The 25,189-nt window shown below is 30.1% G+C and overlaps 6 protein-coding genes and 1 long non-coding RNA gene across 13 annotated transcripts; 4 read left to right on the top strand and 3 right to left on the bottom strand.

The window, feature by feature from the left end:
- The first annotated feature begins 120 nt into the window (after positions 1–120).
- LOC138183011 (E3 ubiquitin-protein ligase PPP1R11) lies at positions 121–4,340 on the top strand. 2 transcript variants are annotated; one of them, XR_011173953.1, is made up of 5 exons: positions 121–349; positions 2,280–2,388; positions 2,477–2,629; positions 2,720–2,815; positions 2,893–4,340. XR_011173953.1 is itself a non-coding variant. In XM_069119523.1 (4 exons), the coding sequence occupies exons 1-4, from the start codon at positions 260–262 to the stop codon at positions 2,743–2,745; spliced, it is 378 nt and encodes a 125-aa protein (XP_068975624.1). In that variant the 5' UTR covers positions 121–259; the 3' UTR covers positions 2,746–4,340. The 2 variants fall into 2 exon arrangements, 1 of the variants encoding a protein (XP_068975624.1); XM_069119523.1 differs by having other exon boundaries at positions 2,720–4,340.
- Positions 356–2,204, top strand: LOC138183007 (succinate--hydroxymethylglutarate CoA-transferase). Its single transcript, XM_069119519.1, has 2 exons — positions 356–1,697; positions 1,764–2,204. The coding sequence occupies exons 1-2, from the start codon at positions 639–641 to the stop codon at positions 1,992–1,994; spliced, it is 1,290 nt and encodes a 429-aa protein (XP_068975620.1). The 5' UTR covers positions 356–638; the 3' UTR covers positions 1,995–2,204.
- Positions 4,113–7,565, bottom strand: Fbw5 (F-box and WD repeat domain containing 5). 3 transcript variants are annotated; one of them, XM_069119516.1, is made up of 9 exons: positions 7,079–7,565; positions 6,752–6,909; positions 6,488–6,665; positions 6,211–6,403; positions 5,912–6,127; positions 5,634–5,827; positions 5,212–5,542; positions 4,915–5,127; positions 4,113–4,836 (listed from the first exon to the last, which is right to left on the bottom strand). In XM_069119516.1, the coding sequence occupies exons 1-9, from the start codon at positions 7,368–7,370 to the stop codon at positions 4,569–4,571; spliced, it is 2,043 nt and encodes a 680-aa protein (XP_068975617.1). In that variant the 5' UTR covers positions 7,371–7,565; the 3' UTR covers positions 4,113–4,568. The 3 variants fall into 3 exon arrangements, with proteins under 3 accessions (XP_068975617.1, XP_068975618.1, XP_068975619.1); XM_069119517.1 differs by having other exon boundaries at positions 5,634–5,809; positions 7,079–7,563; XM_069119518.1 differs by having other exon boundaries at positions 6,752–6,920; positions 7,079–7,215.
- Positions 7,566–8,806: 1,241 nt separating this feature from the next.
- Positions 8,807–12,103, bottom strand: msl-3 (male-specific lethal 3). 3 transcript variants are annotated; one of them, XM_069119566.1, is made up of 11 exons: positions 11,955–12,103; positions 11,413–11,533; positions 11,277–11,345; positions 11,087–11,196; positions 10,787–10,970; positions 10,511–10,696; positions 10,109–10,413; positions 9,743–9,952; positions 9,470–9,663; positions 9,316–9,400; positions 8,808–9,232 (listed from the first exon to the last, which is right to left on the bottom strand). In XM_069119566.1, exons 2-11 carry the CDS (start codon positions 11,512–11,514, stop codon positions 9,145–9,147), a joined length of 1,533 nt encoding a protein of 510 aa, XP_068975667.1. In that variant the 5' UTR covers positions 11,515–11,533; positions 11,955–12,103; the 3' UTR covers positions 8,808–9,144. The 3 variants fall into 3 exon arrangements, with proteins under 3 accessions (XP_068975669.1, XP_068975667.1, XP_068975666.1); XM_069119565.1 differs by lacking the exon at positions 11,955–12,103 and adding an exon at positions 11,646–11,913 and having other exon boundaries at positions 8,809–9,232; XM_069119568.1 differs by lacking the exon at positions 11,955–12,103 and having other exon boundaries at positions 8,807–9,232; positions 9,470–9,633; positions 11,413–11,914.
- A 212-nt stretch (positions 12,104–12,315) lies between these two features.
- On the top strand, positions 12,316–18,219 carry LOC138183041 (CKLF-like MARVEL transmembrane domain-containing protein 4). The gene is made up of 5 exons (XM_069119571.1): positions 12,316–12,537; positions 15,562–15,724; positions 16,283–16,456; positions 16,768–16,866; positions 17,107–18,219. The coding sequence occupies exons 2-5, from the start codon at positions 15,590–15,592 to the stop codon at positions 17,239–17,241; spliced, it is 543 nt and encodes a 180-aa protein (XP_068975672.1). The 5' UTR covers positions 12,316–12,537; positions 15,562–15,589; the 3' UTR covers positions 17,242–18,219.
- A 136-nt stretch (positions 18,220–18,355) lies between these two features.
- LOC138183040 (uncharacterized) lies at positions 18,356–24,864 on the bottom strand. Of its 2 annotated transcripts, none has more exons than XM_069119570.1 (4): positions 24,771–24,864; positions 20,444–20,616; positions 19,350–19,893; positions 18,356–18,822 (listed from the first exon to the last, which is right to left on the bottom strand). In XM_069119570.1, the coding sequence occupies exons 1-4, from the start codon at positions 24,786–24,788 to the stop codon at positions 18,505–18,507; spliced, it is 1,053 nt and encodes a 350-aa protein (XP_068975671.1). In that variant the 5' UTR covers positions 24,789–24,864; the 3' UTR covers positions 18,356–18,504. The 2 variants fall into 2 exon arrangements, with proteins under 2 accessions (XP_068975671.1, XP_068975670.1); XM_069119569.1 differs by lacking the exon at positions 24,771–24,864 and adding an exon at positions 21,006–21,259.
- On the top strand, positions 19,766–21,167 carry LOC138183042 (uncharacterized). Its single transcript, XR_011173969.1, has 3 exons — positions 19,766–19,906; positions 20,354–20,864; positions 20,967–21,167. It is a non-coding gene; the product is annotated as an uncharacterized LOC138183042 (long non-coding RNA).
- Positions 24,865–25,189: the final 325 nt, after the last annotated feature.

The following is a 25,189-nucleotide window of genomic DNA, read 5'->3' as shown; positions in this document are numbered from 1 at the left end:
AATAATGAATGAATAAATATGAGTAAAATATAGCACAAAAACATATGTGCAAATCATGTTATTTATGATATGCGAATGAAGAAAATTTTGTTATTTTTAAATATATATTATAAATAGAAATAGTAAACAAACTGTAGTAGTTCTAAACATGGCGTCGTTTTTGTTAGATTACGAATGATGACAGTACGAAGTAACCGCAATATCGACTCTCGTTAAATTATATTTCTCTCTGTACAAATTCGTACAAAATACATCCCAAATGGAGAGATCAGTAACATCTGAGCAAACAGTTACTCAAATACAAACAGAAACTGTTTTAGAAACAGATGTCATAGATTCTGCATCTCAGGTATGCTTAGTTCTATTATGAATACCTACGTCATTATTTCAGTCTGATAATGAATTCAACGTAATAGGAATTGTTTGAATCTAAAAAAGATAGTTTTTCATATGTCTACGGCATATCGGATACAGTACAAGTGATAAGTGTTATCAGTGCAAAAGTGTTATGTTAACAACACCACACAGTTCAATTTTTTTGGTGATCTTAGTTAATAGTTCAGTGAAATTGTATATATATTTATAGTAGTGAATAATAAAAATTCTTTGCAAAATCAACTATTTCTAAAAAGCACACAATGTCTGCTTTCATGTTCAAATGGATAAAAACAAAGCATTTACTTAATATATATAACATCAAAAATCAAAGGCATACATGTACAAGTATTGCAGATAATAAATCACCCTTGTCTGGAATTCGTGTTTTGGATTTGACTCGAATTATTGCTGGACCATATTGTACCATGATTCTTGGTGATCTTGGTGCTGAAATCTTGAAAATTGAAAAACCAGGTAGCGGAGATGAAGCACGAAAATGGGGTCCACCATTTATAGAAGGAACTGAAGAAGCAACTTATTTTCTTTCTGTTAATAGAAACAAAAAAAGTATATGTATTGATCTCAAGGAAGGTAGAGATGTAATTTATGAATTGGCAAAAAAATCTGATATATTAGTGGAAAATTATGTCCCAGGGAAATTAAAAAATATGGGCTTAGGGTACGAAGATATCTCTAAAGTAGCCCCTCATCTTATATACTGCTCTTTGACTGGTTATGGATATGATGGACCTTACACAAATAGACCAGGATACGATGTGATTGCTGCTTCTATAGGAGGCTTGTTACATATAACAGGTCCAAAAGATGGGTCACCATGTAAAGTTGGAATAGCAGTAACTGATTTAGCAACAGGTTTATATGCCCATGGTGCGATCCTAGCAGCATTATATCAGAGAATGAAAACCAATAAAGGACAGTGGATTCAATGTAATTTACTATCAACACAAGTTGCTAGTTTAATCAACGTTGGATCAAACTATTTAAATACTGGTAAAGAAGGAGTACGTTGGGGTTCAGAACATGAAAGTATTGTACCTTATGAAGCTTTTCATACAAAGGATGGTTATATGACTGTAGGAACAGGCAGTGATGCACAGTTCTTAGATTTACTTAAAAGAATGCAATTATTAAAATTATCTGAAACAGATAAGTATAAAAATAACAAAGCTAGAGTGAAAAATAGAAATGAATTATTACCTATTCTTAGAGAAAAGTTTAGAACAAAAACTAATAAAGAATGGGAAATTGTTTTTAAAGGTGCTTTATTCCCTTATGGTCCAATAAATACAATAAGACAGGTACAAAATCATAAATGTTGTGCTAAAATAACTTGAAAATAGTCTTTATACAAAAGAATTTTATAGGTTTTTGAAGATCCTCATATAAAACACATAAAATTGGTGCAAGAAATGGAACATCCTACAGGGAAGAAAATTAAAGTTGTTGGTCCTGCTGTAACATATAGTTATGCCACGAATAAAGTTCGAACTGCTCCTCCTATGATGGGCCAACATACTACTGAAATATTAAAAAATATTTTAAACTATACTGATGATAAAATACAGACCTTAAAAAAAGCCAAGATTGTGCAATGAAGAAATGTTTTTTATTTAAAAAAGATACAAGATATTTTTTAGAATGTATTAATACATATATAATAGCTTAATAATTTAAGCCTGAAAAAATCTTTTATAAAATAATTTAATTATATAATTTTAATATAACTATTGTTTATTATAAAATTAATGTATTCAAGATAAAATAAATCTTCTAAAATATATTTGTAAATAAACATTTATTACAATTACACTTCTTACCAATATGTATACATATAAGTGTAGAAAATAGAAAATATTTCATTCGTTTCTGTTCTGTTTCAGGATGTACCAACTGTTCGATTATGTCTTAGAAAGCCAAGATCAAATAAGAAAGTTCAATGGACTCAAGGCACAGTGGATAATGAACATATGAATAAAAAGAAATCTAAATGTGAAATTTTGTGTTATCTAAAATTTAACACAATATTATTAACATAATTATATTCATGTATAAATGTATAATGTATATGATATTGTAGGTTGTTGTATCTATGAAAAGCCAAGAAGTTTTGGTGAAAGTAGTTCTGAAGATAGTGATGATGAATGCGAACATTGTCATGGACATAAAGATGCCCACAAAAAGATTCCACGTCATAATGCAGAAACATCTAAAGAAGTATCTCCTACTCCAGGTAATTTTATCAAGTAAGATTATAAAGAAAATCATGTAAATTGTATAATATAGGGAAACTGCTTATAAATTATTACACATTTTTTTGCAGAATCAGTAGTAAATGCATCTATATAAATATGTTGACATAAATAATTTCTTTAAATGGAAAGATATACTGTTTGAGTTGCATAGAAAGGAAAATTAGGTGATTTTGGATACAATTTCATATGGTGTCAAATATATAATAATACGTATATTAATGTATAGTTCTATATTTTATAGGACATTCAAAATATCAAGGAAATATCAGTTCTAAATACAGTTATATTATTATTATCCCTATTACTAATGTTGATATTTTTAAATAAATATTGTAAGTTACACTTGCAATACTTATTTATATTCTTAATAATGAGAGCATTGGTAAGGCATATCATTTAAAAGAGAGAAAAGGAAAATATAAACTTTTATTAATAGCATGGTTAATCATTGTTACATGATTTAATGTTTATATAGCATATGATTGAAAATGAATTTATCAATGATAGTGGTCACTAAATAACTCAAAAGCAAAAATATATACATTATTTCGTTGAACATAGTAGAATTAATTATAATTTTTATATTACTTAATTTAGATTATACATACCACCTTGTAGCTTCTCGATAGTTGTAAAATAATTTAGATATGAATTGCAAAAATATTATTGCAAGTATTGTAAAAGTTTATTAATAGATTTAAAATTCTTAACGAAATAATTATAACGTTTAATATAAATTTCAACGTTTCTTGAATAGTTTTTGATTATATATTGTATACCTATTACACATATATCACTTGTTCTAATATAATAATTAGACAAATATACATATATGTCAAATAATTATAACGTTTAATATAAATTTCAACGATTCTTGAATAGTTTTTGATTATATATTGTATACTTATTACACATATATCTCTTGTTCTAATATAGTAATTGAACAGATATACATATATGTTAAATATTTATGATAGGAAATAATACCTTTAAATTATTTTTTTGCTATAATAATATTCGCATATATGTATTTCTTTATGATTGAAATACCTTCATTTTGAATGGTTTTATATTACATCATAATGGGTATTAAAATGTAGATTTTATTCTAATTTAAAGTAAATTCCTAGCTGAGAATATATTAATTATAAATAGTTGTTTGTACAGTTCTGATGATACACTGTTTGTACATATGTATATAAAACAATAAAAAATTTTTCATTTTTATCTTTTTTTATAGACACGAAACTATTGTAACATTTAATTTTTTGTTACTTTTTAATGAAAACAGTGTTAGCAATTGCTAATTATACATATTAAACACTTGTGTACCATCAAAGCTTATTCTAAACTAATTTAAAGATATCAGTCAGAAAATATTTAAACATGAAATATTGTCAATTAAAATATGTCATGAAAGTTTAGAAGATCTTACTCTCATACTTTGTAAATGTTTAAAAATATACAACCTATCTCTGAAGGTAATTTATCCTTAAGTACATACGAAGTCAGATAGAAACTGAAAAACAGTAAAATCAACTCCGTGATACCTAGCAGCTTTCGATTTTCTTATAAAAGAAATTATAAATATTTCAATTTCAATAAACGCCATTGTAAAAGAGAAATAAATCTTTCTTCAGTTATTAAAAATATGTAATGTCGTATAAATAAAATATGTGCAATATTGTATATTATATAGCTTAATTGTTAAAACAACATGTAAACATCTATAGATCATATTTGTAAATATGTAACCATTTATGTTCTTTATCCTAATTTCATTGAAAATAGAATTTGTAAATTCATATAGAGATATTAATATATTACAAATTGAAATAGAAGATAGAAGTAATGCAATTTGATGTATCTTTTAAAACTCTAAACAGAAATTTAAATTGGGAACTTAATAGTCTTTAGTTAATCAACGTTACAACTACTTTTTCGAAACTTTCGCCTATTACGTACTTCCATACCTCTACGAAAAGAATCTTCGTTTAGTCCCAGTGAACGAACTACAGCTCGACTACGCCAAACTTTAACAGTATAGTCATCACTAGTTGTAACTAACATTTCAGGATCACGTGGATTGAAAGCAACAGAATTAACAACATCAGAATGAGGAAACTTGGCTAAACATACTCCATAATGTCTGTCCCAGAGATAGCCATGTTTATCTTCCGCACCGCTAATAATTATAATTTAGAGTTAACAGATTAAACTCAAACGGAATAAACATTAAGATAAAATATTTTAATAAATTTACCTTGCTACATATTCATTGCACACATCAAGAAAAATAAAGAAACATTCATTGTTTGGTGTATATGCCTTATGAGCTCTTAGCATGGTACCAACTTGTTTTAATGTTACTAAATCAATTACGTGTATATCGATTTCTTGAGCTATTGGAGGAGGTTGTAATGGATTTGTAATAACATAACCTCGTGGCCATGGTCTTGTATTTACATACAAATATCTAATGACAAACATACGTAATACGTTATTTATAATAAAAAATAAAAATATATATAAATTTATACTTATAGCATAAATGACCAACCTATGATCTGGAGAAAGTCCCATTCCTATAATGTGTCCATGCAAATCAATTAAGTGATCTACTTTATCAAATTGATCAGCTACAGATTCATAATTCAACCAATTGGTAAAAAATGCGTCAGAATTCTGCCTTTCTCGTTCTCTTTCTCTTTGTGCTATTCTTTCACGTAATGACGGTCCTGGATCTAATCGTGTAGGAAACTTTAAATTTTTTATTCTCTTGAAACCCACTTGATGCGGTGTGTAAGTTTTGGATCCAGTTGTAAAAATAAGATATTTTTCACAATTATTTGATAACTCGTCATTATCACCTTCTTCCGTATTAGACGATTCTATCCGTAAAATACCATTAAATTTATACAATATTATATAAATAATATATAAAAATATTACTATCATTAATTTGCAATAAGTTTCACTTACCTCCAGATTCATTCTCTTCATCCCACTGAGAATTGTCGCTTTCTTTATCATTTTCCTGTGCTTTTTTCTCCATTTCTACTTGTCTATATTCCTGATTATATTGTATAGGATTAGCATATTCAAAACCATCACCAAGTTTCTTCCAATTCATAAATCCACCTTCCAATGTACTATATCTATTTGTACATGCTTTGCTTAATCATATCAATCGTTTTTAATACATATCTTTAAATTAAGAAATGTGTAAATGAGAAATGTATCTTGCTGAATTAGCTTACTGTAATCTGGATGATGCATGACGAAGGACAACTGGTTCTTCTTTTAAATTGTCACTAGAAGATGTAGATGAAATATCTTTATGGCTTGGTGGATTTTCTTCTTTAACATTGGAAGATGAAGGCTGATTTTCTTGCTCTTTAGATTCAGTTTGTTCAGGTGTTAAACAATTAGCTACCATTATTGCTCGAACTGATGAAGCATTACCATTGTAAAATCTAAAATATATAAAATATCTGTGTATATTTATGGCTAAAAAATCGTTTTCATACTATAAAAAGTTATTTGTCATGTATGATACCTAAACAGTTGTGTCATAATAGGCACATGTTCACTAGATGTCTCTTGATTTGCCTTATTAAGCCATAGGAGACTAGTACTAACTAAATGTGCCAACCAGCATAAATTTCCACTTAAAAGGTAATGTTCACTGTACCATGTTCCAAATATGTCATAAGGTTTATTTATTACTCTACACTGAAGACCAAAGCCAGCTGTGACAAACAAAATTAAATTATTACTAATAATATATTTTCTTTGTTATTAACTCTAAAATATAACTAATTTGATATCCTTACGTGCTAATCTAAATACTGCTATTTCACCCGAAGTGCTCAGAGGTGTTCCAAAGTGTACACCAGAAACAAGTAATAAAGTATCTGAAGAATTGAATTGCGAAAACTGTGTATATTTCCAACTAAATGTTTTCATATCATGAAGGTACTTTACACTAACAGGATATTGACTTTTCCAAACCTAGGATAAATTGCACAATAGATCTTACATTTGTGAACACAAAACACAAATAGGAATTAGATAATTACAAAATAGAAATAACTCACAAAGATGTATCCATCTTTTGAACAAGTGGCAAACATCTTTCCATTATGCGAGAAGCTAACATGTAAGACTTGGTGAGAATGTTCTTTAAGTACCTCCGTTTCTAAGAGTGGTGTATGATATGTTAAACGTTTAAATTCTCCTAACCAAGATGTTTTCCCTACAAAATACCTAATATATTAAATTGAAAACAGAGGAATATAAATAAACATTAGTATTAAAAATGATTTCCAATTATACTGCATAATTCGTACGTTTTTATTTTTAATCCTATGAAAATCGTGTTTATTGCTATGTTGAATAATTTATAAATATACAATAAAGTTAACCTGGCATAATGCCGATGTCTGGATCTATTTTATATGTCTGATAGAGCAGATCTTTCCAAAGAAATTCGTCGCGCGAAACTCTGTGCCATGATTTGCATACTTCTCCAGCGATTGTCAACTCCCTTGGCGTTAGATATTGAAAAATATTCAAGAGAATGGAATCCGGCATATAATACCAGTCCTCATTTCTTTCGGAGCTTTCGGACAAACGATTGTTTCTCTCTTCCAATTTAATCGCATCTCCATTTGTATTTTCCTGATTTTGCAGTGTGACACTCTCGTCGATGTCCATATCGAAACACGGTCCTTTATTTACTAGAACAGCTGATACCTATCAGTAACACTGTTGTAATATGAACGGTTCCGAGAACGTACGAGTTTGACCGAGATCGAAAAACGATCGCGTTCAAGCGGTATACAGCAGGGTATTTGTATGTAGGTGATATGCTTTAAAATAGTTTTAATTGCTTTAGAACCACAAGAAAAATACTTTCAATATAAAGAATGAAAGAAGTAACTTTTTGATAAAGTATTAATAATATTAAAATAATTATTAATATATAGTATTTAATAGTATTAATTAACACGTTGACTGTCACGCAAATTTTATAAAGTGGCTATAAAATATATTTGTACACCACTATATTTATTATTTCATTTATATATTATTATGATTAATCAGATTAAATTATAATAAATTTCTTATCATTTAGTACCATATTTTACGGAAACTAAGGATATGTGCCAGTACATTTCGTAATTGTCGTATATTTTGCTTTACAATGGAGTTACAATGTGCTGCACCATAACATTTAATTTTTGCAAAATATCATTATATTTGCGCATTTTTTTGTTATCGTAATCATTCACATGGTTAAAAATTTATTAGTCCATGAAATTGATCATGTTTTAATCATTCTAAAAAATTTAGTAATATGGATCACTGATGACCATCGTGACAGCCGACGTGTTAAAAAATGTTCTTAAAATATATATTTTATATACATACTTATCAAAAGTCCCATTTACTTATTGCGTAAGAAAATAATAAATTGTCTCAATTAAATATAAAAGTAATCTTTGACTAAATTTTCAATGTAAATATTGCGTACCGGATGTTTGCAAATAACAAGCGTAACATAAGTTGAAATGATTGAAAATTGTTGTAATGATAATATGAAATTAAATTTTTTGACGGCATACTCTAAATCTGGCAATAGACGATACAGTTTGTATCGTTAGAAATAGGAATAAGCGTTCCATATTGTTTTCTTTTTTAAAACTGGTCCTCGAATAACTATAGTACTATAGATAACGCGCGCACGAACACACATAATGTTTTCTATAGCGAGATAATACGTATGTAAAAATGTGAAGAATATTGGTGTATTAGGTATTTTTTAAAAATAATAGTTGAAAAATGTATATGTACTTACCAAGTTGTATGATACATGAATTATACAAGTAATAATTATATTCACAATTATATACTATTTTCATTAAATTTGTTAGCTAAAAATGAATATCAATTTTATTTCTTTACAGTAAAAAATCAATAGGAGAAAATAGGTTATGTTTAAATTAAAATTATTTATTAGTGGATTAAATTACTTATAAATAGTTGATTCTCTGTATTAATAAATATTACTGTCATACAAATGTTAGTGATATGAATATTAAATCACACATTGATATTTTATCAAAAATATTTTATTAAAAAAAAATTATAAATATAATCTTTTGTAATATATACTTTTTGTCCTAATAAGTTCCAAAATTTCATTTACACTTTTACCACAACATCTAATTTACATGGTCTTTTACTTCATACACATAATTGTGGTCTGTTATTTGTATTGTTGACGTAAATGGACTTATAAGCTAAAATTTCATTATGGAAGGCATATAAGAAAGCATTTTGTTAATTAATACAAAAGAGTTTATCACTTATACCGAATTCATAAACATACATCTTTGATGGACATCTTATGTAATACGTACGTAATGTATACACAATCGTATTTGTAAACGAATATAAAGCAAGTATACTGCTTATTCTTATTATGTTAAGAATTACTTGCTTGAGACATTAATTGGCTTTCCACTTGCATATAAAACTGTTCTCCGAACCATTCTCTGTGCATTTCTAAATGGCTACAACATTAAAGATATAATTTTGTTAGTTGCATGAAAAAAACAAAAATATTTAAAAAATAAATAATCAAGTATATATATACCTGAGAAACATATCTAAATATTTCAGAAGGATCTTTAGCTTTTTATGTGGTATGTCTGTTAATTGAAGTAAGTCTGGCAACTTAACTGAAAAAAAATTATTTATTTTTATTTTATTTTTTATTTAGAAATATGTGATAAAAATATTTTACATACCAAATAGTCGTGTTAAGTGAATGGCACCATAGTATGTGGAAGGATTTGGAGGACCTTCGGGTTTCGCAGATTCAGGCATTAATCTCCATTTGTTCGATTGTTGAAGCAAAGCGTTGACTTGCGCAGATGTAACAGGTGGTATTCGTAACGTTACACCGCGTGGGCTAGAACAACGAGAACTTGTACTTGCAATACTAAAAAAAAAGAACTCATCAATTTCGTAATCATATAAGTGATACAAAAATGATTTGTTTCCGTAAAAATTTAACTCACCTCGATAAATTTCCTGTATCTTGTTTAATTTCTTCGTATGATCTCAATTGTTTATTTTCATCGATAGAACTCACTCTGTATGATCTTAATCTTCGTTTAGAATTTGCTATCACTTTTGACGTATCTATTTCTTGATCGTGTTCTTGAAATGGTGGTAAATGAGCGTACTCGGTATCTTCGTATTCTTCTTTAACTAAAACTTCTGAGTTTCTGAAAGTTATAGTAACCACAATAACTAAACTGCTTTTACAAGAAATATTTTTTGTTTTTCTCTAAAACATTTTAAATGATAAAATACGCGAGACATCCAATTATGAGAGATTACAAGAAATTTAATTTCCAATAAATTAAAATATTAAAACTTACTCAATTGGTTCTTCTTTCACAAGAGTTGGATGCTCAGTATATAAGAAAGAAGACTTTAAATTACAATATTGTTCTTGTTCTTGTCTATATAAAAGGAGATCGTGTAATGTAAAATCGAAATATATACGTAATCCATCAGCAACTTCTCTGCATATGTTTATTTCGTTAATTGTTTTTTCTATTGTATTATTCGTTTTGTTCCTTTGTGGCTTTTCTGGAATGTTTGTTAATTGTGTTGTCGTAAAGTGTTGAACCCACGATTCTAAAATATTTGCAATAGTAGGTTGTGCAGGGAGAACAGCTAGCTAAAATTCATGTTACTTTTTGTTACTTTCAAATTTTAGATTACACTTTCTCGATCGTAATCATATTGTAATTTTTAAAAATGTGTGAAAACAATACCTTATTTTTATTAGTTATCAAGTCGTAATCTTGGTCCAAAATCCTTCTTAAAGTAGTGCCTATATCAAGATCAATTCCTGGTTTTACACTGGCACCAGATTGACTACCTCCACCACTGTCTTCATCATCGCTTGTTTCACCAACATAATCTGAACTACTTTCTGTATCTTCTTCAGTAATGACTTCCTTTAACAATGAAGATAAATATTTCTGTCAGATATAATATAAATAAATTTGTTACATATATTTGGATATATATATATATACAAATAATACCTCGGTATCATAATCGGCATGTTGTCCTGAACTGCCATCTTCTGATGATCCAGTTGTTGCAGATGTTGCTCTGCTACCACCACTTCTTGCCCTTCGTCTTGGTTCTTGATTTTCAGTCTCATTTAAACGTTCGGATAATTTATGACTTCTTTTCTTACGCTCCCTTCGATACAGATATGCTCCTCTGTTTGTCATTTTATTCACATATGATTAAATACAAAGAAATTTTATTATATTAAATTATTTTTCTATATAAGTGAAGTAAATATTTATTTCATTAACAAGCAATTTCATACATACAATTGCAATTGTGCTTTCTGTGCTAAATCTCGTTGAAGTTGGCGATTTTCTTCTGTGTCTTTTAATACATATTCCTCTGTCACACAACGATCCCATGAAGAATTCCAACCCTATTATTTTATATGAGAATTTCATTTAAAGTATAAATATAGAAGTAAGATAATATTTCACACAAGTATTTATTATTTACCTGGAAATGTATTAGATATTCAACAGCTTTACGTCCTCTTTGATCTTTGTTAACTATAACATCAAGTACCTAAAATTATACGTTATTAAATAACAAAAACTTTGTGTATTTATTGCCTTGTATTTTCATAATATACCTTAGAATCGTACAATACTTTTGCTTTCGTAGGATCAGGTTCATAACAAAGGACTTTTTCACCATCACAAAATTTAAATTTTGGCCCTCGAGTAGAAACCATTCCTTCCTACTGAATAGGTCTAAATCACAAATCTTTTTCGTAAATAATCGAGTAACAACGCGGTAACAAATTTGTATTGTTTAGACTAACATAACCTCAAACTTGTTATATTTAAATGTAAAATAACCAACCATACAGAAATTTCTATATCAAATCATGTAAGACCTTTTATTTAATTTTATTAATAATCATTAAATGTATTGGATTTTTACATGATATATTATAAATATCGTGTGAATGAAAGTTTAAGTCTTCCGGTATTAAAATCGTTTATACAATTGTATCGTCGTAATTGTTTATATACAGCTAACCTTACTTGAGTTCAGATTTAAACACAAAGTTCCATTTGAAATAATTTTTGATCTGTGACGCATCAAACAAGGAAGTGACGAATATATGTAAAGATGGTTTATATATATTCATATTGCATGGAAACTCACCATATGTATCGATATCACATTCTTTTATATATATATACATACTGTATTTTACATTAACGAGCAATCGAGATACTTCCTTTATAAATTTACATCACTTATGAAATTACTTATCCTTGTGTACATGTATGAAGGAAAAGATTATGCAAATTAATAACTAAACTTTTAATATTAATTACAAATTATTTGTCAAATTTTGTATTATCGACATGTATATTTTCTACGATAGATAAAATTAATATCTGTATAATAAAGTTTATTTACCGATTGAGTTAATGTCTACTTATTAGATAGTTATACATTTTTCTATCAGAGGGAATTGTGTATGTGAATAATAAAGTGGGGCAGAAGAATCGTACGGATCGTACATACCAAGTTTCGTAGATCCATTTGTAATAGTGTGGTTTGTTTCGAAACGTGTTCAGTGTTATATCTTCTGTTATTTATACATGCATTCGGGTGCGGTGGAAAGCAGATTAACATTTTTATTTTGGATTATTTTGAGGATAGGAAAGTTCCAGACTGAGTGCACTAAATACGGAAGATTTGAAAATAATTGAGTATACAGATCAGTCTGTCAAATCAGGTATACTACACACTATACATACATATATGTACATAGAAATAATGTCTCGGCATACATCGTACGCTGTCGTGAGAACTATGTATAACGTAAATAAGTAAATCAAAAATCAGCTAAGTAGGAGAAACCTGTATGCACGAGTCGTGAAAGTGAAGTAACAAAACTGTGTTGCGTTAACCATATTTTAATTACACACTAAGAATGCTAACTAACTCTCGTTCCCGCTATTTCATGTTCACGTATAGAGCGACAAGAACTACTACTTACTAGACTCAAGATTTTTTTCGCCGTTTTTCGTTGTTAACTTTCGTTAATACATGAAAGTAGTAAAAGGTATTATTGTTAGAGAAAGTATTTGTCTATCTTAATTCTAAACTATAATTTAAACCTGTCTTTCAAATAAATACGTTACAACCAATTACATACTTTTGCAGGCCTTAAAATATCTCCGTTTTGTGAAAACATATTATTGATTTGTTACAGGAGTGACATAACTAGGACGAATAAGTTTTTCATAAAATCAGTTTGAAATAGAATGTTTTGAGTAGAAAACTATTAATAATTCAGCCATATTCTTGGCTTTGAAGGTATTTAATAGAATATTGTTGATGTATTTTAATAAAAAGAGAGTTTGAACAATTTTTTAATTACAACGTCTTTCTTCTTAAATAGTACTATTTTACTAGGTAAAGTAATGATACTTTCGTCTTAGAAAATATTTTACATTTAGAGTTAACTTTTGCAGATGTTTCAAAATTAACAATATTTGGGATGAATCACGTTTGGAGAAAATTAATAACATATCCACATATTTACTATCTGTCGGTTTATTTTCAGCTTTTGTTTTCATTTCAATTTAATTTTATTTTATATGACTCCCGAAAACATTTGAACACATATTAGAGAATTTTGATAAATATATTATGTGCGTTATCGAAACTTTTTGAAGTTTCATTGGTACTTTTAACGAAATGCGACTAGCGTAATTTGAAGCCAATGTGAAAATGATATATAAGTTCCATTTTTGTACAAAATATTATATAATTGTCTAATTATATAAAATAAAATTAAAAAAATGTTTTGTATAATCAGATATAATATATTCATAACAAGTTTTTATAAGTGTCACAATAATTTTGTAATCTGCTGTATGTATTCATGTGTTCTTAGTTCTTAAATATGAAGTTTCAACCATGATATCATGTCACACAATCAAATCCTCCGCCCACATGCACGAACATACATGTAATCAACTTATTCACGAATAGATTAGGCAGACAAATTCATTTTCTGGCGCATTACTTGTGCATTGTTCATAAGATAGAAAGTCTGTCATTCGCTATTTTCAATGGAGATGATTTCACCGTGTAACATTAAGTAATTCTTTCAATATGTCGTCAGGATATGACATAATTTTATTGAGTGGTTTGAATCCAGGACTAATCGCAACGCAATTGTCCCTGTTTATCTACGACGCAATGTGTTTACGCCTTTTGTCCTACGCGATAAATCGGGATCACGCGAGCTTTTCTCGCTAATTACAATAGTGATATGATTCAATTCTTCTGAGGAGCCATAATCATATGAACCGTATAGATCGTACTTAAACGATCATGTTTTAAATATTAATTTTTTAAATTTATTTTCGAGTGTACGATTCCTCATGTTATATAGACTGCGAGATTTTTATGCATTTATGGGGAATTTAAAAGCGTAAAATGTGCAGGGTAGACATAATATAGAAAAATATATGAATTATCCAAAATATAGTATCTACTATAATATTTAGTAGATAAATCAGTTTTCTACCTGGATTCCATATTTTTAATTATATTCATAGCGGTATGAATTTGCATAAATATCTGCAGTCTACTTATGAAGGTAAATAACTTGTTTTTAAAGAAGCTGAATATTTATTATGTACCTATAATTGATCAGATTAGCTTCTGGAAGACTTAATATCTTATTGTTTTTTTTTCATTGAATTGGCAAATTATTCAAACGAATAACATTGCATGAAAAGAAAAATAAAATATATTAGAAAATAGAATAGAATATCTTTGTATCGACAAATTGAATTCCTTTCTAGAAATATTAGAATAGCAATCTAACCTAGTTATGTGAAAAGACGATTGCAAAATAATTCTCTTCTTATGGTTTCTAGCAGTATATTTAGCGGTTATTTTTATCCACGTATTACATTTGCCATTATCTTCTTATTTGGATTTATCATACTTTTCTTTAGCATAATGAGTGAACAATCTGTATAATAATAAAATTAAACGAATAAAATTAAATGATCAATGATAGACGTAAAAAATTAATTAATGCATTTAATTTAGATTTCGAATAGATTGAAAATGAAATTATTTTGGAAAGCATCATGGAAAATAAATTTGGCCGTAACTAGGTTAGTTATACCAGATTTCATATTTGTATTCCAATCCCTATCATTTTTAATTAACAAATTTTGCAATGTAAATAGTTCAGTTGCTTCTGCTACGTAAATAAACGAGAGGTATTTTTTAAGCAGATTAATTCGACGGTTGTTGAAATGGTGAAAATCAATCTATGGTCGGTCCTGATAAAACGAGATTGAAACTGCTATGTTTAACCGTATCGCGGTTTGCTAATTAAACGTGCGCAAACAAATGCCTTTACACTTCCCGTATGAGATTTCCTTATTCTTTCCTAAAAAAATAAAACTCCTTTAAATTATAGCTTTTTGAAATTTCAATAAGAATTCTTTAACTATTGAAGTTTTAATTATTAAAAATTTAATATTTCATATCGAAATTTCAAAAAATTACAATTTAAGAAAATTTTAATTTAATTATTCTTTGATTTTTTTTAAGTATTGCTATCTTTGTACTATCTTTACTATCTTCGATTATTTATTTTCTATATTTCTTAAAATTTGATATTTACTATTTAAAATTCAGTTTAATATTTAAATGAAAATTCATTCTTCTTCTTTTAATAATATTATTTCTTGTATTCAATATTTAGTATTTTGTAATATTACAGTGAAATTTTTTTAACGTGACCTATTACGATGGATCAAGGATTTCCAGCACAACATACTACAACGACGACGGTAACGACCACTTCTACTACAACACTGACAAGTATTCGATTCGACCCATCTTACATAAAAACATTACCTGGAATGCTCAAAGTCGCACAGGTGGTAAGTCGATGTCATCTATTCAATACTCTGGCGTTTTATGCTAATAACTAGTTCAATGGATCGTAGCTTTGATTTATATATATCACACACGAATTTTCATTAACATCCATACTGTTGCCAAATGTTATTCTCGCGAATTGCTCGCGAACAGCAGTATGAATGGGGCATAAGATTAGCGATGTTAATGAAACTCAAGGATGGATTCTGGTTTTTACTGTCAGATTGTCATGCTAATTAATCGACAAGGATCTTCAACCTAAAATAGATTTCTTGTTCACATATTTTTATTACAATACAGAAAATATTTTGTAAGATGAATGTAAATACATATCTATGAGAATAATATTTTGTAAACGGAATTACTACTCAATTTATTATAAGATTATTATTTATGTAATATACTTAAATATGTGTATATATGTATATGTTTTTAATATAACGTTGTTGAAATTTAAAAGAAAACTGAACTATATCATATGTAATTATTTAACGATATAAAATTTAATTTTTTTAAGGATAAAAAATATTAATTATTAATAATTTATTATGTTTTTGTAGGTCTTAAATCTTTTAGGTTTCATATGCATTACGGTAACGAGTCATAGCAATTTTAGTCGCGGAGCATGGTTTAACACTGTAGCCATGGGTGGCTTTTGGTTCACAGGAATATTACTCGTTTTCTACTTATTCCATATCGTTGAAAAATTCTCGAAAATTCCTTGGCTAAAAATAGTGAGTTTTAAAGAAAGAATAGTTAATTTTCTAAATAAGATCTTAATACCTTTTAATAGGAAGCGAATATCCTAAATAGGAATCTGTTAAAAAGTTAACGTGCAGATTGCTTTTGCGCGAAGGCAAAATATTGATCCCAGTTGGAACTAGGACATTCTATTCTATATACGAACTTTGTTTATAATTCGTTTTAATTACTTTAATATCGTCATTATTTTTCCTGTTGTGTATTATCGTATTCAATATTTCCTTGCAAAGTAGTGATAATCAAGGATATTTCAAGAATAACTTAGCTGTATTTTTATTTGTAGGAACTTACATTTTGCGTACTTTGGACTATTTTCTATATGCTGGCCGCTTCTCTTGCAGCTGGTTATGCTAAATATATAGAAGCTTTTGGTGCTGCAGCAGTAAGTTTTTGAAATTACAAATTAGAATTACTGAAAACTAAATGTCCTGATTGTTAGATGAGTATCTCAGATTTATTCTATATCTAGCTTATGCTTGTCTATTCAATTTCTATTGGTCACTTAAGATCATCGGAGTAAACATAATTAAGAAAGTAATTCATTTTAAACAAATTATACCTCGAGAAACCACTTTAAAGAGTTTGGTGTTTTTTTTTAATATCATTATATATCTCATCGTAGTTCTTTGGATTCTGCGCCATGGTAGCTTACGGTTATGATGCCTGGCTCAAGTTCCATGCCTCAAGAAGCGGTGCCTTAGCGCAAGGACAGCATACACCAAAACAAGTATCTACGGTAGCGAGTCCTGCGTACTAGTTTCATCACAAAAAATGTGTGACATTTAGAAGAATTACACAAATGGACCAGTTTCAAAACATATCTTTGCCTTTATAGAGGGAATTTGTTCTCGTAACTCTTATTCGTGCTTTCGTGCGTTCCTCATTTTAACAGTTGAATGTGAAATGCTAACAAAACAATAACAGACTACAACAGATTTGAAATTTTCATTGATTTCGCTATCTTTTATCTACAGAACGAATGTATTCGCTTACGCACGGAAGCACGATATTCGATGATTTCATATTTTTGCGTTACAAGGGAAAGATATACATACTATTATAACATAACGCGTATTTTTGAATCTCTTATATATACATATACAGTAACTGTACATTATTTCATGAATTTTTAAAGTCTGTTAATATTAAAAGTAAATATTTTTAAGAGTTATTATATACATACACATATATTTGTATACATGTACAAGAAATATATGTTTAATCAGTATTGTGTTCATATTATAAACGAATTGTTGATATATTTGTACTCATTTTGTATTTAATTTCATACGAATAGCAATTCCATCGCATTCCTGATTAGAATGTCAAATGGGCGGATGGTTACATTAATTTATTTATGATTACTCGCGAGAAGATAATGTTAGACTGTATTGTATAACAAACCATATTACTTTCGTCATCTTCACTTATTGTTATGTATATTGTATGAAAAATCATATACCGGCAAAAGTTAGGGATGAAAGAATTACTTATGTAATTTATACGTATGGTTTGATAATATTACGCAGCGTGTTACATGTATTTTGTTATTTTTATTCGACGAACTCGATACAGGTACCTACATTTATATGTACACGATATAGAAATACATACTAACTAATTCTAATTACAAATTTCAAACACAAAGAACACACGATGACAATGGTCACGACAAAACTTGTGTTGTATTACTTGATTGATGCTTTACGAAATAAACGATTCAATGTTACTTTAATTTTAAGCGTCGTTATTATCGAGATAAACAATCGCCAAGTATGTTCTAACTTATAATTTCCGTTGATTAGTAATTTAACTTGTTATTTTATGTTACATATTATGTTTTTCTTAATAAAGCTCTTTTTTAACATCACCTGAAATCTGGTACTATTAAATATTTAAAAAATTGATGAATTATGAGAACAAGATCGCATGAAAATTTTCTTTCGAATTCTAATGATCAAAGTTTCGATTGTTCGATATGAAAACACAAAAAAAGAAAGAAATTATATAAAATATATTACTAATGGTAACGAGGTCTACGAGTTTGCTTTTTACCCATACTCGATAGATCTATGGTTTTACCATCGGGAAGTACTAGTTTATTCTCTTGATAATCAACGAACCCGTTCTCTTCTTCTTCTTCTCGTTGTTCCTCGTCGCATTTGATACCAGTTTCGTACGTGTATTCTCGACGAATACCGTCTGGATCGATATAGCCGTATTTACCTCTAGTGATACAATCGATGCCGATTATTTCTTCTTTGTAAGATCCGTCGTCGTTCTCGAAGCCCCAGGTGATTGAACCGTCCGGATTATCGTTGCGATATCGCCTAATAATCTATTGCGAAACATTGAAATGTCTTTAATAGATACTGTATATTAGGAATAATCTAATTAAAGTAATTGATATTTTTCCCCTCATTTAACAGTATCATTTTAGATCAGTTTCACTCTTTCTTGACAATAACTACAAGCATCATTCTCCACTTTTGAAAAAGTGTGTTAGTTCAATTACGAAAATGTTAGAAGTTTAAATACCTTGCGTCACGAAATTGTATTTTTATATTTTATTTAGCACCTTCCTACAAGATTGTATTTCGACTCTAAAACTTAATGCTTATATATCATAACTATTAAAATTAACTGGTTACATACATAATCTCGTTAAGGGAAATCCTCTCATTAATTAACTATTGGCATGATTATTATGTGACAATAAATATAATACTGCAATATTTTAACTAATATTTTTATAAACAAAAATTATTCCTTTTTATCAAATAAATTCTAATAGAGTGAGGAAAATACTCTAATCTTAAACGTTGAAGCTCAAACAGTGCTACCATAAGCCTGTTTAAAACTAACCTGTGCAACGGGCTTCTTTCCGCGAGTATCGTAAGATTGAGATGGTTTTACTGATTTTGCAGGTGGTTTAACCTGTTGCTTAAATGGTTCTTCTATCGGTTTCCTTGGTTTGTTCGGTTTTGCTGTCGGTCGATACTGAACTGGTGCTAATGCTGGTGCGGTTGGTATTCCACTGCCTCTGCCAGTTGGACTTCCTGATCCCGAAACAGGACGATATTGCACTGGTTGTACAGTCGGCCCAATGTTGGCGGAAGTCCTTGATATCGAACCTACTGTAGCAAGATTTGAAACTGCTCGTGGCACATTTTCTTCGCTTTCTTCGCTTCCTTCTTGGCTTTCTGGAAGGTCGTCACTTAGATCGGTATCGTCATCTTGATTATTGTGATTTCGAGGTGGTTCGCGGCTTCGCGTTTCATCTGGCTCCTCGTTCACTGGTTTAATTTGTTGAGGAAGTGGCGCTGGTCCTGTGGGTAGATTTGGTCGCAATGATCTGATGGGTGTGAAACCTGGACCTGTTCCGATTGAATCTTCCGCTCCTTTGGGTCTGATAAAATAAGGTATAAAAATGTATAACGTAGAAAGTAATTTAAAAAAAGATATTATATTACTGTGTTTTCGTGTAATTGATTACTGGGATTAGGTTATGTTTTTACTCTAGAGTAAATTAGAAATGTAATTCGAATAGCTAAATGTTGAAATATTTTGAATATTTAAAGGATTTTTTATATTATTTTAACTCTGTTTAATCCTATATTGAGTTTTTATTTTTATTTCTATTATGTAATTTTTTTTTGTATTTCATGTAAACATGTTATCAATACACAAATATGTTGTAGCACTATAAAAATACATTTAAATTACTCAGCTAAATTTTCTCACAAGTTAAATGAATGAACTAATTCAAAATGACAAAATTTATGAATAACAAAATATGCATCATAAAAGATTTATATTGTTATGTGTAGTTATTTTCATTTAAAAATAATGTTCAGATTTCTTTTCAGAATCTCATATGATATTAAAACCATAAATGAAATGTGGGATTCTATATCTCGTCTCCGTTAGAATGTTTGATATTGTAAACTTAATGATACCTAAATGTAATTGGACGGCGAATTCGTTGATTCGCAAGTCCAGCTTGCGTTGAAAGTGCTGGTCGAGCAGATGGAAGTCTCTGGAAACGAGTTGATCGAAGAGGCGATCCTTTTGGTATATTGTCATCCTGACTAAATTGGGCCGAAGCCAGCGCAGTGACGCACGCCAACAACTATAATAGAATAAAACATTTTCGCAACGTAGAAAGAAATAAAGAATTAAGATAGCAATAAAATAAAGAATTATAAAATTAATTAACTAATAAAAGTTCCTTTTCACAATTTTAGATTACAAAAAATATGTTTTTATATCCATGAAATAAAATGCAGTGTATCGACACCAATTTAGTTGATAAACTAGAGAAAATAAAACAAAAGACTAAATATAAGTCTGATGAAAGGAAAATAAAATTAACTCAAGGTAATATTAAAATACAATAATAATAGACGTATGATCAGACTGCGGATGTTAATGTAAATTCATATTTTTATGAATGTAATTAAAGCAATAGAATTTCAACAGAGATATGTATCATAACGAATAGTTGTGCATATTACTCACATTCTGTGCATTTATGCATAAATAACTTAATCTGATAAACATATGACACATTGAACTTCGATGCCTATCTTCGATTTGGGGTACTATTACGGAAGCACACACGATAAGCTTACGAGTTACACCAATCAGATTACGACAAGGTAAACTATGCATTCCACGTACGACCGTCCTTCCACATTTTTTCCCTTCTCCTCAGCTTCTTTTTCTTTCATTGTTGTCACTACGGTGACTTAAATGTCAAGCAACAAGTTACGTGTGCGCCACATATGTTGCATTACACGAATGTGGGCATTATGCATCGCGAGTTCTCGAAATCGAAACGCTTTCACTTTTCTCCAAGTTCTGTACCATGAATTTTGTGACCAACGACGTGTTGTCATGTAGCCTACGTTAATTATCAAGCGTATATAGGTGCACGAATGCGATTAGAAACGCGTAAACTAGAATATCTGGACCGGTTTCAGACCAGTCCCTTGGTAGAAACCTGTTATATATCAAACGAATGCAAATGGAAAAGTAAGAACAATCGAATTACGATCGTGCCAATAAATGCCGGGATTCGACGGTTGTCTGCTTGATCGCAACCCCCTTCTAACGTGTCTCGAGGAGTTATGCTAACAGGTCTGTTCCCTCCTGTAATTTTCGTTATATAAGAATATGAAATACCGGTCGTGTTAACGTAACTGACTATGTAAGGATAATGTCGAATTACAGGAAAGTAAATACTAGGGATATAACAGGATCGATAAGTGTAACTGGTAAAAATTAAAGAAATGGAAGAAATTGTAACGTGTCTTTATTAATATTTTAGGTGGAATTTCAAAATTCCCACAACTTATGAGAATTTTATGCATATTTAGAATTGTCTTAATCGATTGGCGTGCCTATTACGTCCACTACGTATATCGTGGAGTCGGCGCGTTATCTTTATGATACGCGTATGACAGACGACCTGTTAGTGTAAAATTTTTTTATAGTAACTTTATACAGAACACAAGTATAAAGTTTTTGCGATATGCAAATATCTGTTAGATATATAATCAACAGTGACTGTGTTAATAGTGGGAGGAAGTGAGAGCAGTATGCTGTCCGGTTTGTCTTGGGATTCTATCGAAAATTGCAGCAGGTGTTGCAAGTTGCTAACATTCTTGGTAAATCAAGAGTGATTAAGGTTTTGATGATGTCAGAAATTTTTTCCCTTCTTTCTTTATGAAACTTGAAATGTCGATGATTAAGTGCGAGCTTCGGTATGTCAATAAGCTGGTAGTAAAAGTGTTTGAAGTAGGGTGTTTTAAACAAGATGGTGATAAATAAAAATAAATTGAACAAAAATGTATCATATTATCACGACGCTATAACACAATTCAAAAACCTTTAAATCTCAAAGTATCGCGATCCCCGAAACCGATCTTTGCCAAAATTTTCAGAAACGTAAAATCGAAGAACGCAAAAATCTCTTTATGAAAATTCTCTAGCAACTTTAAGAATGCATTAAATTAGAAAATTTCATCAGAAACGTCAAAAATGCCTCGACATCTTCTAAAACTGGCAAGGTGAAAGAGGAAAGGAAGTATAGGTTGTGGCAATCGTGTTGGCGAAGTGGAGCCGGTATCGAACCGGATCGCCATATCCTCATCTATAGTTCCTCTAGTTCGCAGGAATGCACCGGACTCGCCAGAAAGAGAGAAAGAGAAAAAGAGAAAAAGAGAGAGAGAGAGAGAGAAAGAGAGAAAGAGAGAAGGGAGAGACAGGCGAATCGACTGGACATGGATTTGTTTCTTACGAGATTGCACTTCGTTCCAACTGGTGGCACGCGCTTAGATATTTATAAGGAATATACAATGAAAAATCTATTCGACTTTCTTGCCTGGGCACTTTCACCCGGTTTGCTTGTGCGAGCAACCCGTTAATTTTCGTCCCTCGTGGCCGAACGCTCGTTTAGAAATGCGTTCAAGATCTGTTACAATTTCTCTCCCGCCGAATTTCGTTTTCTTTCACCGCACCAGTTTGCTCGTTCATTCACTTCTCCGTGAATACTTTCACTTTCTTCCTTTAAACGATATGCCTTCTCTTTCTCCGTTCGTCGTTTCCGATTTTCTTTTCGATTTTGCGATGGATATCACGTTTTCGAAAGGCGTGCGTGAGATTCTTCGAACGATTCCAACTTGATATTGAACTCACGATTTGGTGGATATAATTTTTCCTTTTTAATCTCTTGACCAAGGGGAGAACGAGTTGCTTCTCTTGGATAGGTATGACAATTTCTTTATTTATCGATCTCTTATTCTTAAGCTGTCATATCATTTTTATTAAAAATAAATTATAGTATATTTGAAGTATAGTATATTGATCGAAGAAAACTTAAATATATGATATATAATTTATATTAAGCTAGATTTGAATATAAAATACGTGATTCTTCATTTATTTCGAGTAATATAATTTTTTTTCGATCTTTTAAGCATCAAAGTTTTAAAATTTTTTTTACTGAAAGTGATTGTAAAAATAAGGGGAAAAAATGGTAGAGCAGTTATGAAAAGTATGTTGGTTCGCGTTCCTTACGTAATATATGGCGATTACAAAGCATAACCGGTCGAAACAGAAAGCTGTTCTACTCAAGTGTATTTGGGAACATGGACATCTAGTAGGGCTGATTGAAAGGAATGTCAAGTATAAAGGAAACTCAATATGTAAGTCGATACAGTTTTTTACACATTGTCTAAAAACCTGTTTGTCTACTAGGAGTCTCTTGGCATGCGCTATTTCTTCCTCCCCCTTTACTCTTCTTTTATGATTTTATTGTAAACATACCACAATGACACAGCTTGAAACATAAAGTAAAGCTTAAAACTTTGTAAGAAAAGTGTCCTTTTTATGAAGAATTTGAATAATTTTTCTATTTACGAATTTAAAACAAGAAACTCCTGTTTTTCTCCCTATTGAAATTTTTACTTTATGTTCCAAGTTTTGCAAAATTACAATTATTTTCTAAATTACTCAATTTATAAAAAATATTTTCGCCCCTTTACTTAAGAATTTTATATTTTTCATATTTCCATTTTTTGAAACATTCAAACTAATTTAAATTATAATTATATCCCTTCTCATTTCATATCTTAACAATTGCTTAAATTTCAATATCTTCGAGTTAAAATACATTTCTAGAATATTTTAATTAACTTTCAACTTTCTTCCATCTCATAGATCATTTCTTCAGATTTGTCTCAAACATTTTCAAACTTCGCGCTTCGCGCGCAACACTTTCAGTTCCGTGGAGAACGAAATAGGATGGTCTATGGCAGCACATTCAAACTCAGACCTCTATTTTCATACCTCCGTTTTCATACCTCTATTTTCATACCTCTATCCAATCATTAGTGAAAGGACGTCGGGCTTTGGAACTTTTAACTCTATTACGGTCCATTGAACGTTATGCCACTGGCTAATACATACCAGTTTTCCATTTCTCTATATTCTTTACTATTCTTTACTATTACTCTATTCTTCTTGTTATTTACTACGTTCACTGTATTTACTATTATCCTACTTTACTGTCATCCTCATGCACTGAACCACACTTTTTAATTGTTAGCAAAGCAGGAAAATGAAAAGTGGAAAAGCCATTGAGATAGACGATGGTTACGGAAAAAGGAAGTTTAGGGTGGATTCAACAAAATGGCGGACGACATGGGTGCCGAAGCGTCCCTGGATCTTTAATGGATGCAAAAAAGGGATGAATAGAAAAAACCAATTTTGGCTACTCACGATCACCGCGACGCGCATGGCCGTATCCTGTGTCCCCTGTCGCAATGGTGATCACGCTGGGTGTGGTGCCGGCGCGTTTATGCCTCACACTACCGCGAATGACTCCCCGTCTCCGTGTTCTTATACCTATATCCCCGTTTAAATTCCTATGGTACGAGCAGCACGCAGGCCAACTTTCCCATCGGCCAGCAGGAATACGAGATCGCGAAACGATTCGGCACGTCACAGGTATACGCAGTTCTTTAATTTGTCTCACCGGTAATATTATCGGTGTCCCGATACTGAACGCTCATCTTTCTTGTCTGGCGAACTTGAACCGTTATTCCCGATTAGTTGTTTGATTAATTACTTTTGTGGAGACAGGTTGTAGTTTTACTTTGCTTTTATAGGACCCTATTTTAAAACTCTATGTATGGTAG

The sequence above is a fragment of the Bombus flavifrons genome, chromosome 9, assembly GCF_040668555.2.
Source record: "Bombus flavifrons isolate JBK064 chromosome 9, iyBomFlav1_principal, whole genome shotgun sequence".
Lineage (NCBI taxonomy): Eukaryota > Metazoa > Arthropoda > Insecta > Hymenoptera > Apidae > Bombus > Bombus flavifrons.
The sequence above is the reverse complement of the archived record's forward strand: the minus strand, read 5'-3'. Positions and strand labels throughout refer to the sequence as shown.